This window comes from Antechinus flavipes, chromosome 2 (assembly GCF_016432865.1).
Source record: "Antechinus flavipes isolate AdamAnt ecotype Samford, QLD, Australia chromosome 2, AdamAnt_v2, whole genome shotgun sequence".
NCBI classification, from domain to species: Eukaryota; Metazoa; Chordata; class Mammalia; order Dasyuromorphia; family Dasyuridae; genus Antechinus; species Antechinus flavipes.
The window spans coordinates 479,380,321-479,395,680 of record NC_067399.1 but is presented as its reverse complement, the minus strand read 5'-3'; the positions used below and the strand labels follow the sequence as shown (position 1 = coordinate 479,395,680).

At 38.5% G+C, this 15,360-nt stretch overlaps 1 protein-coding gene across 2 annotated transcripts in view; it reads left to right on the top strand.

The window, feature by feature from the left end:
* PLEKHF1 (pleckstrin homology and FYVE domain containing 1) overlaps positions 1-15,360 on the top strand; it is a 34,643-nt gene that overhangs the window by 6,879 nt on the left and 12,404 nt on the right. The window contains exon 1 of one of the 2 annotated variants that reach the window (XM_051979771.1): positions 8,057-12,012. The exons of the other annotated variant lie outside the window; for it this stretch is intronic. Coding sequence (XP_051835731.1) covers positions 11,928-12,012 — 85 coding nt within the window. The 5' untranslated portion in view covers positions 8,057-11,927. Of the gene's footprint in view, positions 1-8,056; positions 12,013-15,360 lie in introns of those variants that run through there. 2 annotated transcript variants of the gene reach the window in all.

Genomic DNA, 15,360 nt, shown 5'->3' with positions numbered 1-15,360 from the left:
AAGTTAGCAATCTTCCATAATGTATTATCATATCTTTACCACACTGTCTCCTGATAGTCACTGACTCTCAGAAGAGACTTAATCCATGTTTAAAATGGACCCTGTGGAATGAACAGCCCTGGAGATACCTGGTCCCACTGAGTGAGATATTTACTTGGTACCTCCTGACTCTATAGTAGACTTTGGGTCCTCCTCCACATGCACTAACTTCTTTCTTCCCCCACCCATGCTTTTTGAACTCCTAGGGCCTTCCCCCATTAGAAAGTAAGCTCCTTGAGGGATCATTTTGTTTGATTGCATTTGCACTCCTCAGTATTTAGCCCAGTAGCTGGCACATAATGCTTACTAAATGCTCTAGCTAGCTTGCAATTTGATAATGGTTTTGAAATTTGAATCTGGTCTGTACTAGAATAAAATGGAAAAATATATAGGTCCAAAATGTAATATGGTAGCCAATCTTGTGGCCAGAAATTCTTGGGCTCAAGGCCTGACTCTGACACATGATGTCAGTATGATTCCGGGTAAGTCATTTAAATTTTCCATGCCCCTGGTAACTAAAATACTGAACAGTTACTGATTCAAATTTTTTTAAAAAGCGAATTTTCTTTAGGGGAGTTCTATATTTCAGTGAAACCATTGGATCCAATCATAAAAAGCTAAGTTCCATGCTTAGCTCTAGGAGTTTTTTGCTTATATTGGAATTTGGTTTTATCTAGTACTGTTTGGATTAGCAGGTATTACTTTGGGACTTTTGAAATATCAGAGACTTCTTTTGTAATGGTATTTGACCCATATAATTAACTAGACACTCTTCTGGCTCTTGACTTGTTACCCTTTAGTCTGTGGTTTGAAAAAAAAAAAAAGATGGTGTCTACATGATCCTTTCTGGCTGCAATTCTGGACCTTTTCAAAGAAGACTACCAAAAAATTAGAATCAGTATTCTGATCTTCTTCCCCTTTCCCTTCCATCCTAGGTAGTCAGCTCCTTCATGCTTTTCTGTCTCTTTATTTGTTCTGAATCATTATCTCTCCTCCAATCTTATTTTTCTGCCCTCTGCACCCTAATTTCATGCTTCTTCCTCTCCTTTCTCCCCCTTCTTGATAATATACAGCAACTAGTGCCAAGAATGGTACCCACCTGATTTAACTATCATCAGCATTTCCTTGTCACCAGTGTAATCTGGGCATGAACTCAGTGGGAAGTCAGAGAAGGGTGTGGGATTTGCCATTCTTCGACAACTCTACAGCCATCCTTGGAAAGTCAGCCATTTGATTACAGCTGTCAGACTTGTTGGGTCGCATTCTAACAGGCTGGCTCAGAACTGGACAGCTGTATAAATCTCATTCAACCAGTCTCCAATTCTGAGGACTTAAGCAATTTGAACTAAGGCACATAAAAGCAGTTTAAAAAGTGTAAAGGTGAAATGTGACTTTAAGGATATTAATATTCTCATCTTTGTTAATGGGAGAAAAAGGTTATAGATTATTAATTTTAAATTTTTTTCCATTGCTTTCAATCAACTAATCAATCAACCAATCAATCAGTATTTATTAAGCATCTACTATGAGGCACGACTAAGCACTCCTCTGTAGCCTAATGAGAGATATATACACATAAATTTATAGATTTACAGCTGGATGGTGAAGGTTTATTTAATCATTTTCTAATTAAGGAAACTGAGACCCAAAGAGAGTAAAGAGTCACCCAGGTAGAAAATAGCAGTTATAGTTTGAACTTGGACTTCTTGACTTTAAATCCAATGCTCTTGAAGCTAATCCACCTTGCCTTTTCATATCTGAGCATCTTCTGACTCAGTCACAGCCAGGGATCCCAGTGGCCAAGACTGGGGAGCCCCAGATGGTCACACATAAACCAGATGTGGTCACTTAAGGGATATGTGGGTTAGGGCATTTGTGGACTTCTCGAAATAATAGTGGAAATACCATCAGCATGGACTCTGTCTTTGTTAGGAAGTGGGGATTAAGGCCGTTACCCAGCAGTCATGGCCTCCTCTATCAAGGAGGATTTATTCTTCTTCCTTAGTGAGTTGGACACAGTGACTGCCCAGTGGCCAGAAAACAGCTTAGTTCTTTTGCCCGGGTAGAGATTGTGTATATGTGTACTTGAGAAAGGGAGTGGGAAGTTCACCTGCTTCCTCTTCAAAGATCGGAACTGAGTCATGCATAGTGGGTAAAGTTTGAGTAAAACACATTTCTCTTCATTTCCTCCCTTGCCTTTCTCTAGCACTGGTTTCTGAGAATGCAGAAGCCAGACGCCTTGTCCTTTATCGCCCAAATTAGGCAAGTGAGCCAGTGATAGAAAGGTTTCTTTCTACTCTTCCTCCATCACTTCCTCTCTCCTCCTCCTTCTCATCTTCCTCCTCCTCTTCTCTCGCTTCCCCCTCCTTTTTTCCCCAGTCCCTGCTCCCCTAACCTTAAGCCTCAAAAATTCTTCATCCTCCCTTCTCCAAGTTGAGTCATCTAACACTCCTAAAGTTTACACAAGTCACCAAGAATTTAGATTTTTAGTATCTGTGATATGTAACCCCCTACTTCAACAGGGCTGTCCCAAGTTCAAGATAGTCTATAAGTCTATCTCTTGAGCCTTCATGGATGTTTTTACATTGCATGATTAGCTAAAGTATTTTTCCCCTTGGGCCTCTGGATTTATTTGACCTTTAAAAAAATTTTTATTAGTAGTATTTTGTTTTTCCAAATACATGCAAAGATAGTTTTCAACATTCACCTTTGCAAATTTTTGTATTCCAAATTTTTCTCCCTTTCCCCCCCCCTCCCTCCTCAAGACAACAAGCAATCTGATAAAGACTAAATGTGTACAATTCTTCTAAACATATTTCCATTTTAATATTTGATCTTTTAAAAAAAAAAGAGAGAGAGAACATATTCAAATTGGTTTTTAGATCCTTACTCTAATATCTTCAAGGATCTGCAATTTCATCCTATTAGCTAGAGTACTAAATTCAAATCAAAAGTCTTCAAGAAACCATCAACCAGTAAAACATTTTATCAAATGCCTACTTTGCTCCTCTTTCTGAGTTCAAATCCTGCCTCAGACACTTACTAGCTCTGTAACCACAGGCAAATCACTTAACCTAATTTATCTCAGTTTCCTTACCTGTAAATGAGCTGGAGAAGGAAATGTCAAACCACTCCAGTAGCTTTGCCAAGAAAACCCGAATGAGGTCACATAGAGTCAAACATAAGTGAAAAATGACTGAACAAATAAATGCAAAGGGCCAAGGTGAAAGAGAGACCCTGTTCTCAAAAAGCTCACAATCTAGTGAGGAAGACATCGTGCAATAACCATGTACAAACAAGCTACCAACAGGATACTTGGGAATAACTGGTAGAGGGAAGGCACTGAAGTTTAGGAGGATTGAGCATGGCTTCCTGTCAGCTAGGACATGAAAGAAGTGAGGATAATCAGGAGGCAGAGATGAGAAGAGATTGCAGGTATGAGGAACAAGCAATGCAAATGCAGTCAGGAATAAGAAAAGTCACAATAAAACTCTTCTCCTGTTGACCTAAACACTTTCTTCCCCAAATACAAATACTATCAGTGAGAAGAGTAATCACAGCCCTGCAAATGTATGTGACAGGACCCATGCATGAGGAAGTAACCATAGAGTTGTGACCAGACACACAAGTGCAAAAGCAACTCCTGTTTCTGACATGAAGGCCTGAAGAGAGGAAAGAGGGGAAGGACTGGGGGAGTCTGTCAGGGGTACTGTCTTCTGGTCCCTGGGGCCTTTCCTAGTTTGAGATCTCTGCTGGGTGCACAGAATCTACATGGTGCACGTGGACACAAAAGGTAGTCTCCACTGGCATTGCTCCCTGCCCATCCCATGAACCTGCCAGGCTCAGGGCCATAGAAGGCAAGCTTCTGGAGCTAAGGCAGAGGCTTTTTTAAAAAACATTTATTTTTTTTTATAGTGCTCGTTTAGAAAGCAAAACTTTTAAAACACCCATTTATTGAACTAAACAAGAACTCCCCTGGATTTTTCCCTCTTTGCAAAGGCTGGGTGTTTTTGTTAGAGCCTTGGCTAAAATAGGCATTTACTTCCTTCAGGAATATTTCTTCATTAATTTCTTTAGAATGCAAATTAGAATGCAACCTTGCATTTTCACTATTTTTATTGTTGTTTGCTTGCATTTTATTTTTTCTCATTATTTTTCCTGTTTGAGTTTATTTTTCTTGTGCAGCAAGATAATTGTATAAATATATATGCATATATTGGATTTAGCATATATTTCTACCATGCTTAACATATATTGGATTACTTGCCATCTAGGGTAGGGTGTGGGGGAAGGAGAGGGAAAATTGAAACACAAGGTTTTGCAAGGGTTAATATTGAAAAATTATCCATGCATATGGTTTTTAATTTTTTTTATTATTATAGCTTTTTATTTACAAGTTTTATGCATGAGTAATTTTACAGCATTGACAACTGCCAAACCTTTTGTTCCAATTTTTCCCCTTCTTCCCCCCATCCCCTCCCCCCCCATGGCAGGTTGACCAATACATGTTAAATATGTTAAAGTATAAATTAAATACAATATTAGTATACATGTCCTAACAGTTATGTTGCTGTACAGAAAGAATCGGACTTTGAAATAGTGTACAATTAGCCTGTGAAGGAAATCAAAAATGCAGGCGGACAAAAATAGAGGGATTGGGAATTCTATGTAATGGTTCATAGTCATCTCCAAGAGTTCTTTTGCTGGGTGTAGCTAGTTCAGTTCATTACTGTTCTATTAGAACTGATTTGGTTCATCTCATTGCTGGAGATGGACACGTCCATCAGAATTGATTATCACATAATCTTGCTGTTGCTGTACAATGATCTCCTGGTCTTGCTCATTTCATTCAGCATCAGTTCATGTAAGTTTCTCCAGGCCTTTCTGAAATCATCCTGCTGGTCACTTTTTACTGAACAATAATATTCCATAATATTCATATGCCACAATTTATTCAGCCATTCTCCAATTGATGGGCATCCACTCAGTTTCTGGCCACTACAAAGAGGGCTGCCACAAATATTCATGCATATACAGGCCCCTTTCCCTTCTTTAAGATTTCTTTGGGATATAAGCCCAGTAGAAACACTGCTGGATCAAAGGGTATCATGCATATGTTTTGAAAATATAAAGCTTTAATAAATTTTTAAAAGAATGCAAATTAGTCCCTGCTAACTTATTGCTTTCATATTCCATTTTTTCTTCTCCAAGAGTAGGATGACGCTTATTCAAAGTTTTCATTCTGATTTAGGGTTAGAAATACCTTGGGGTAGGAATAGTATCCCTTCTTAATTTCTGATTTGGGATCCTGTGCCACCAAAGCTAGTAACCAAGGATGAGCAGTGAACAAAGCTCTGTGCCTACTTTGAGGAAGACCTAAATTCAAATTCTGCCTCAAGACACTAGTAAGTCATTTAACCTTTGACTCACTAAATTTCCTCAATTGTACAATAAATACAATACTAGCATCTAGCTCCCAGGATTATTGCCTGCTTGTAATAGACATTTAATAAATACTTGTTTTCTCTGCACCATGAGAATGTCACAGAAGAATACCCAAAAATTACTTTAGATATATAAAGTTGAGCAAGCACTTAAAAACTAGGGTCAGAGGTCCAGGTTATTGTCTTCCTAACTGCATTCTGATCTTTTAATATATATATACACACATATACATATTTGTAGCCATTAAAATGATTAAATTTAATTGAACTTAAAAAAACTTTTAAGCCCACTCTACATATTGACAAGTTGGATATCCCACTGCCTAGTAGAATAAGCTATCAGGATGGGTAAGAAAGCATTTACTGCTGCCCCCCAAGGAGCTCACCTCCCACTTTCAAAGGAAGTCTCTAAGAAGGTGAGGTTTGCTATACAGAATTTTGCTGTACAGCCAACTTGTTTCAAATTCATCTGTTCTGTATGTCACAGGATACCTGAGGTGTAAATTAGTTCTTTCTAGAACATAACTGGTTCCCAAAGATTGCTTCCCAGATTGAATGTTGGCGAACTTCAGCTGTGGCTGATAAACTTGGCAATGAAAACCCAAATGGGGAGATCTTGCAGAGCCTGAGGTATTAGGGGGTGGGGAGTGGGATACAAAATAAAAAGAGCTCATTAATAGAATGTAAATTCTTTGAGAATTTGAGTGAAAAGGTCCCTATGTTTGTTTTTGAGTCACCTTAACATCTAAGACATTGGCCAGCATAGAGTAGCTGTTTAATAGATGCTTGTTGATTGACTGATTTATTTAATATAGTAGGAAAAGCCTAGCATTGGAATCAGGACACAGTAAGTTAAAATTTTGGCTCCCTTACACTACATATTGACATACTAGCTATATGACTGTAGACAAATCACTTTCCCTCTCTAAATGTCAGTATCCTCACTATGAAACTATCGATTTCACTGCATTATTATAAGTTTACTTTGTAAACTTTAAAATGCTTTATAAATGTGTTATTATATTGCTTTTTATTATGACTTTGACAATCAACATCAACCTTTTATTCCACAAAGAAGAGAAAGAGAGAATTCCATGTGAAACTGAATTTCTATTATATGCAATTTTTAATTAATTATGAGGAGGGTAGTGTTTCCCAGTTTTAAGTGACATCTTGTCATTTAACATAATGGTACCAAAACTGCTCTGCTTTTCTGTGTCTCCTTCTGAACTTCATTTTATTCTCTGTATTTTTAAATATTTCATTGATGTATTTTTCTTTCTTTTCTTCCTTTTTTTGGCATTACCCCACATTCCTCTCATGGCCTCTCCCCCACTCTACCCCCCAAAAAGTTCTCTTGTATTTAAGAGTAATCTAGAAAAATAAATTTACACATTGACAATGTCAGAAAATGTATATCATACTTCACTTCTAGTTCATCTCTCTCTCTCTGCCAAGAAATAGAAAGCATGCCTTATTACTGAGCCATTATTGGTCACTGCATTGATCACAGGCCTTAAATCTTACAAAGTTATTTTCTTTTTAATTCTTGAAATCATTGTATAAATTGTTCTGCTTTTGTGTACATCACTCACCATCAATTGATACAGGCCAAATCTGTCCCTTTTGTCATTTCTTATAGTTCAGTAATTCTGTACTACTTTCACATACCATAACATGCTTAACCATTATCAAATGAATGGATATCCACTTTGTTTCTAGTTACTTGCTGTAGTAAGAAGTGCTGCTATAGATATTTTGGTACGTGTGGGCTCTTTCCTTCTGTCTTTGATCCCCCTAGTGTATATGCCTAATAGCACTATTATTGGATCAAAGGGCATATACAATTTAGTGAGGGAAGGAAAGGTGTAGGATTTCATCCCAAAATGATTTTCAGAACAATTGGACCAATTCATAGGTCCATCAGAATTGGAGTCTGTCCTGCAAGATTAGGATGCCTGTTCTCCCACTTCCCTCCTACAACCAACATTTTCCTTTTTTATCTTCTTTGCCTATAATGCTACTTCTTATTTCAATTGTTTAATGGCTCTGTGATCTCATCTATGTGGATACTTCATCAAACTGTGCTCATTGCAACCTCTCCCAGCCCTCCTTCCTTCATAACTCTTGCCATATTTTCCCATAAATTCTTCATATTTGGGAGCAGGGGAAAGGGAAAAGAGCCATCCAGTCCATAGGAAGCCATTCACCAGGTCTTTTAATGCCATGTGGCTACCATTTGTACTAGACTATTCCTCTGTCAGTCCTTGTGCTTGCTAAGTGACCAGCCCATACCCTTATCCAACCATATGTATTCTACATACCATCTTTTATATAATTTCTTGCACACAGATCATCACTGACAATAGACTAGTCTATTTATACTCAACACATGACTTTCTATTTTCCTCTGCATCTCCAATGGTTTTTATTCTTCAGAAATGGTGGCATTCCATAATTCACATCATCATTGAAAAAAAGAGTGATATTAAGAATTTGTTTTTGTTTCGAGGGGCAGCATGGGATCATTGAAAGCCCTGCGTAATTTCTCAAATGCAATCTAACCTGTTTCTTCTGTTCAGTTCTGGTCCCAGCTAATTATCCTTCTGCAATGTCCCATCCAAGATATGTAACCTGATGGACCAGCTCCATGGACGTCTATCTAGCTGCAGGTTATAATGTGCACAATAGGAATTCTTTACCTCCTTGGCTTTTCTTGTGTGAATTTCTAACCCAGTCCTTTCAAGTGGCTGTAGAATATATTGGGTCCTGGTGCAAACTGCACAATGTCAGTCCCAGTTATCTCCTCCCCACTTCCAATCTTTCCAGATTTCTATCCTTAGGCTTATCATTAACCCCTCACTCTTCCTTACAATATGTATCCAGATCCTTTCAGATGTTACCATCTCTATCTCCACAACTTCTCTTGCATCTGACTCCTTCTATCCATGTAGCTGCTACGTTAGTTCAGGCCCTTCTCACCACTCACTTGGATTACTGCAATGGCCTCCTAATTGCTCTCGAATCTTCCTTAACTCCTATCCCTCCTGCATACTGCCATCAAAGTAGCTTTCCTTTAACACAAATCTGACTATGTCACCTGATCAACTCTAATGGTTCTCTATTACCCCTAGATACTCTTCTGTTTAGCTTTCAAAGCCATACCCAATCTGGCCCCAACCTCCCTTTCCCGCCTCATTAGACAGAATTCTCCTGTGTTCTAGGATCCAGCCAAATCAGCCTTCTCTCTCTCTTCCTTACACATAATCCCATTTTTTCTGCTTGGTCTTGTGTTCTGTCCATCCCATGTTCTCACATCTATCTCACAGAGTACTTTTTCTCCCTCTTAGATGCAGGTCAAACATCATCTGCATGGAAGTTTTCTCTGATCTTCTCAACTGCTAGTGCTCCATCTCAACTACCTTTATTTTTAGCTGCTACAAAATAGTATCCATGTTTATTCATTTTATATTTATACTCTCTTTATAAATATATCCAGCAAAAAGACTAAGGGGCAACCTATAGGAGAACCAGCCATGAAAACAGAGAAGAAAGAGAAGAAAAGTAATAGCTGGGCATTAAAGCTTTAGAGAGATTAAGTAGATTGAAATTTTTTAAATGAACCACTGGATTTAGCTATTAAGAGAAAATGGTTGGGTGGTCAGATCGGAAACTAAATTGCAGGGTATTGGCAGGTAAGAATATGGAAGCAATGAATGCAGGTAGTTTTTGGTTTGGGGGAGCGGGGTTTGTTTTTAAGAGTTTAGCTGTGAAAGGGAGGAAAGGTAAAATACTAAGTGGAGGAGGGGTACGATATGTAGAATCAAGTGAAGGGTTTTTGGTTTTGTTTTTTTTTTAAGGATGGAAGACATTTGGGTATATTCAAAAGCAACAGAGATAGACCCATTAAATAAAGAGAAATTAAATATTAGAAAAAGGAAAGATCAAAGTGACATATTCATGGACAAGATGAGAGGAAAGGGACCAAAGCTATAAGTAAAAGGGTTGCCTTTGGGAAGGGGAAAGGCAACATCTTTCTCTGACATTGGTACAAAGGAATAGAGAATGGAATTAATGTTGAGCTGGTCTGAGGTATAGAATTGGGGACTGGAGAAAGTTCATGATTATTTCAAGTATTTCATTAAATGAGGAAATGAAGTCATCTGAAAGGAAGGAATGAAGTGGGGTAGGTGACTTGAAGAGAAAAGAGAGGGTATGAAACAGAATAATCATGCAAGAGTTAAAAGACAGAATGTATCTGGACATTAAGTTGCATCAGTTGGTAGTAGATTCAGTCAACATAGTTCTGGGACTTTTTTTATATTAATAGCTTTTTATTTTTCAAAATACATCCAAAGATAGTTTTCAACATTCACTCTTACAAAACCTTGTGTTCCAAATTTTTCTCCTTTTTCCCCCTCCTTTCTTCCCTAGACAGCAAGTAATCCAATATAGATTAAACATGTACAATTCTTCTAGACATATTTTCACATTTATCATGCTGCACAAGAAAAATCAGATCAAAAGGGAAAAAAAAGAAAGAAAAAAAGCAAACAACCAAAAAAAAAGGTAAAAAATACTATGTTGTGATCCCCATTCAGTCCCCCTAGTCCTTCTCCTCTCTGGATGCAGATGGCTTTCTCCATCACAAGTCTATTGGAATTGGCCTGAATCACCTCATTATTAAAAAAAGAGCCACGTCCATCAGAATTGATCGTCGTATAGTCTTTTTGTTGCTGTGTATAATGATCTCCTGGTTCTGCTCACTTCACTCGGCATCTGTTCATGTAAGTCTCTCCAGGCCTCTCTGAAATTATCCTGTTGATCATTTCTTACAGAACAATATTATTCCATAACATTCATATACTATAACTTATTCAGCCATTCTCCAATTGATGGGCATCCATTCAAATTCCAGTTTCTGGCCATTACAAAAAGGGCTGCCAGAAACATTTTGGCACATACGGGTCCCTTTCCCTTCTTTAAAATCTCTGTGGGATATAAGCCCAGTAGTAACACTGCTGGGTCAAAGGGTATGCACTCTCAAACTCATCTTTGATAGCCCTTAGGATATTGTTCCAAATTGCTCTCCTTGGGATTTTTTTTTAAGTCTAGGTCTCCTTTATCTTTTCCATGTGGAAAGGGCAGTGATCACTCACAGGCCTGACCTCAGTACTATCTGATATTAAAGTTTTAACTAGAATGTTGTTTCCAGCCTTACAGGTTTACCCCTTAGTAGGAAGGTTCCCCATCTTGGTTCCAGGGACGCCTGTTTGGCTTTAGCCCAACTGAGGCTCACAACTCCCAAACTCAAGCAATCCGCCAGCCTTAGCCTCTCTTGGTCTCAGGAACTACAGGCATGTATTACAATGCCTCTCAGTTCTGTGACTTCTTCCAGCCATGTAGTGTTCTAGAGTATGAGGATAGATTAGAGAGACTGGATAGTAGATATATTCCAAGTTTGGAGTTTAGAAAGGGATGATGTTCACAGGATGTCCACCATGCTTAGAAAGCTTTCTCTCCTCTTTCTGATTACTGATCTCCTTAGCTTCTTTTAAGCTCCAACTAAAATCCTACCTTCTACAGGAAGCCTTTCCTACCCCCTCTTAATTTTAATGCCTTCCCTCGAATAACTATTTCCATTGATATAACTTGCTTTGTATATATGCTTACATGTTTTCTCCCCCATCAAATTTTAAGTGCCTGGAGATGAATGACTGCCTTTGCCTCTTTTTGTTTCCTGGCACTTAGAATGGTGTCTGACATATATTATTAATAAATTGCTTTTATTATTAATAAATGCTTACTGATTATGAGTCAAAGACTCTAAGGGCAGACAAGAGCATAAGATTAAGATGGTTAAGTATAATGTTAAGATTGCAAAAGGAAAAAAGTGAGACCAGAACAGGGGTGATTAATAGGGAAAGTCAGGACAAATAGTAACTGAAGGTTGTAATAAGGACGAGAAATAGATTTAGGAGAGGTTCTAAATGATGGAGGTATGTAGTATTTGTGTGTGCTGAGATAAAGAATATGCCCTCCCTTACCCTTGTGAGACTGATGTGTAATAAAGTTGCAGTTTGAGACTTAGAAAGGTTAATGAACTGAGAATTCAGGATATCCACATGTATATTGATAGTCCTAACCATGAGATCCAGGCCTGGAACATATATAAAGATGTGAGCTAGGAACTAAACTCCTTGGAATTGAGAGGGAATGACTTAGGGGTCAATAGATAACTCCCACCCAGATCTTACCAAAATGATTTAGCTAGAAAGAATGAACCCCGAAGCAGGAGGGATGATTGATAATGGCTGAAGGGGATGGTTCTGGAAATAGCTGGAGAAGCAAGGAGCTTGTCTATTTTTCCACGTGATTCAGTGTGTTGTGGAGGGGAGGAGAATCAGAGAAGTTGAATCCAGTGTTGAGAGACAGTGGTCAGAGATGCAGTGTTCCTGGGAGGAGCCAAGTTTCTGTGGTGGCAAGAAGATGGAAGAAGCTCAGAGGAAGAAGTCTGATCTGAAAGGAGGTTTGTTAATCATGAAATGGATTTCAGAGAGTATGATGGAAGGGGAAAGGGAAGGTGAGGGTTGAGGTAAGCAAAAGGGAGGAATAAAAATATGCAATCAAGAAAAGTAGGTGTTTTTCTGGGTAGCCTTTACTTCTCCTTTCTCCTCTTCCCTTCTACTCCTCCCCTCTCTCCAGCAAGAAGGGTGGGGGATGGAGGTAAGATAGGACTGGGTCAGTCCCAGTGATGGAGTGGCAACAGTTAGTCTGGCCAGATGGCAAGATCTATATATCTGGATCTGCAGGGATGGAGAAAATATCCATAGGCCTGAGGCCATAGATCCCATCAAAATACTGATTATGTTAATATTGATATTTAAAGAAGTGTTGAATAGTTACCTCTGGCTACATTTGTCAAGAAATTTTGTGTGAGCTTAACTTACACAGGGAAGACATCATGTAAGAGAAGTACCTATAAGAATAGATTTTTTTTCCTACCAAGTTAAATAATTTTTCAAGACTAATGAACAAAAAACCTCAATTTTTTCTGCACCTTTCAGTCAATGATATAAAAGTCTGTGAATTGCAGAACTGTGGAGCTATGATTTGCTGGAGAAAAAATGGTGTGAATATCTTGTTTCCTTCTTATAATTTTATCTTTAATATGTGTGTATTTGTGTATGCATATGTGTATACATTATTCTCTTTTTTTACAGAGATGAGTAGTAGGCATACTTTAACAATTGCTGTTGTTCTCTTTGTATCTCCTTTAAAGAACAGGGAGGAGGGAGAGAATAAAATCATCTCTGATTTTTCCTCCAATCATTTATCATCTTTTTCTCTCTTAGCTATCTTAAGATTTCCTCAACCTTCCCCTCTACCAGCCCTCCAGCACAGATTTTTCTCTGGGTATGATTGTTCTAGCTATTTTTCCTTTCTTTGGTAGCATCTGCACTTCCTAATAAGACACACTGGGGCCTGAAATGTTACCATCCAAATAAGTGGTTGTTCTACTTCCATCAATGAAGAAAATAATTTCTTAGTTTATTATAGAAATGTTGATACACGTTCCATTTTTCATGCAACTTGGTCTCATGACAAGCTTTCTGCAAATTTATTTTTCTCTCCACCATTACTTGATGTTTGATGGAGTAATACAGCAAAAAATAAGTAGGGGACAAATCGTCCTTACCTTGAAGTGTCCTAGAGAGATAGCCAAGTTGAACTGTAGTAGGGCAGCCTTCTACTTGCTAAGTTGATATTTTTTGAACCCAAGTACAAAATAGAGGAGGACAAGGTCAGTAAGAAATTCATATGAAAAGGATACAAGGTTTTGAGCGGGTTGAAAGCTCAATATGTCAGTGTTATGTCTGGCCACCAAAAAGAAATGCTTGTGTAATCTTAGGCTGCATGAAATGAAACTTTGTGTCCAAGACTCAGGAGATTACATTCACTCTGTCTCCCGCCTGGGTCCCATCATGGATGGACCATTGTGTTCTCTTCTGGATGCCATATCCTGGGAAGGAAAGGACAGGATAACAGTGTATATCCCCCACCTCTGCTCTACTTTTTCCACAATCTCTGTCTTGTTGCTCACATATGCTCCCGTGCATGCAGTGATCATTTCCAGGAAGATGATTCCCAGCTCTTATATCTAATTCTAGTCTCTCTCTCCTATTCCTGCATCATCCTCTGACCCTTCTGGGCATCTGCAGATCTTGTAGGTATTTCAAATTCATTATATCCAAATGAGAACTTAGCATATTTCCCCTCAAATTCACTATCCTCCTCCAAGTTTCCCATTTATGCCAAAATTATCACTATTCTTGTGGTCACCTGGGTTTGGAAAGCTTAGTCTGTTTCTCAGTTCTCTCTTTCCCACATGAATAATGATAATAACAATGGCAACATTTTAAAGTTTGTTTCATCTTCACAATAACTTGGAGAGGTAGGTGCTATGATTTATCCCCATTTTACAGGTGAGGAAACTGTGATTGAGGGAGGTAAAGTGACTTCTCCAGAATTACACAGCTCTTAAGTGTAAGAGGCAGGATTTGAATTCGTGTTCCTGATTCAAGTTCAGATCTTTATTGAGTGCATCATCTAGTTAATTCATATCCAATAAGCTGACAAGTTTATTATGTATTGAGTTTATATTATTATTATTTGTTGAATTTTTTAAAGTATTTCATTTAATGATCAAAATGTAGACTTGAAGGCACTTCCCTAACAAGGTATCTCCCATGTCAAGTTTCTGCTTTCACAATATCTTTACCATCAGACATTGCTTTCTCTCCATTCTCATAACCACCATGCCAGTTCAGTACCTAACCATCTCTCACCTAGGCTGTTTAACAGCTGCCTGATTGACGTTCACTTTCTAATCTCTGCTATTTCAAATCCATCCTTCACACAGCTGCCAAAATAATGTTCCTAAAATTTAAATCAGACCATGTCACAGACCTGTTCAAACCATCCTTCCTATTGCCTCCAGGATAATACACAAATTTCTCAGCTCAACATTTAAAATCCTCCTCAATTTGGCTTCTGCCTACTTTTCCAGGCTTAGTGAACATTACTCCCTTCTAGACATTCTGCATTCCAGCCATACTGGCCTATGCTGTTCCCCATACCTTCCCTACCATCTTCCCCCTCCATGCTCTTTTACAGACTTCTCTCATTCTTCCCCATGCCAGGAATATCCTCCCTCCTCATCTCTGCCTCTTGGAATCCCTTCAACTGCCATAGGAAGGCAAATACTGATCCCCTTAGATATTACTGCTCAATCCCTCTTACAAGAATTAAATATTTACTTAGATGTTCCAATGTCCCCTTTCTCTCTACAAACAACCCAACTACGAGAATGCCAGCACTTAGCACAGTAATTTCCACACAGTAGATTCTTTCTACATGCTTGGTAAATTGGATGAAATGGAGTCTACTAAATATAGTGGTCAGAATGGTAAAGGGCTTCAAAATTAGGGCAAAATAAGGTCAGCTGGAAAACCTGGAGGTGTTTAGCTTGGAGAAAAGGGGAATAGGGGAGAGAAAAAGGGGAATGGGATCAGAGAAAAGGGGTAAGGAAGTATGCTACTTGCCTTTGAGTATCTGAAGGGCTACCTTTGGGAAGAGGAATAGCTATGTTCTGCTAGGCTCTCAAGGCCAGAAGCAGTAGTGTGTAAATTGACTGCTTTTGAGCATTCAGTCCACTCAAAGCCTTTTTTTCCCCCCAGATGAATTGCTTTCCAATCATTCCCCTTCTATGCTTAGGTTCAAAAACATTAGTTTTACAAAAAGCTTTATATTTAGCTGTACTTAATTTCATCTCTCATATCTCCACATGACACTTCAAGGACAGGCACTTTGTGTT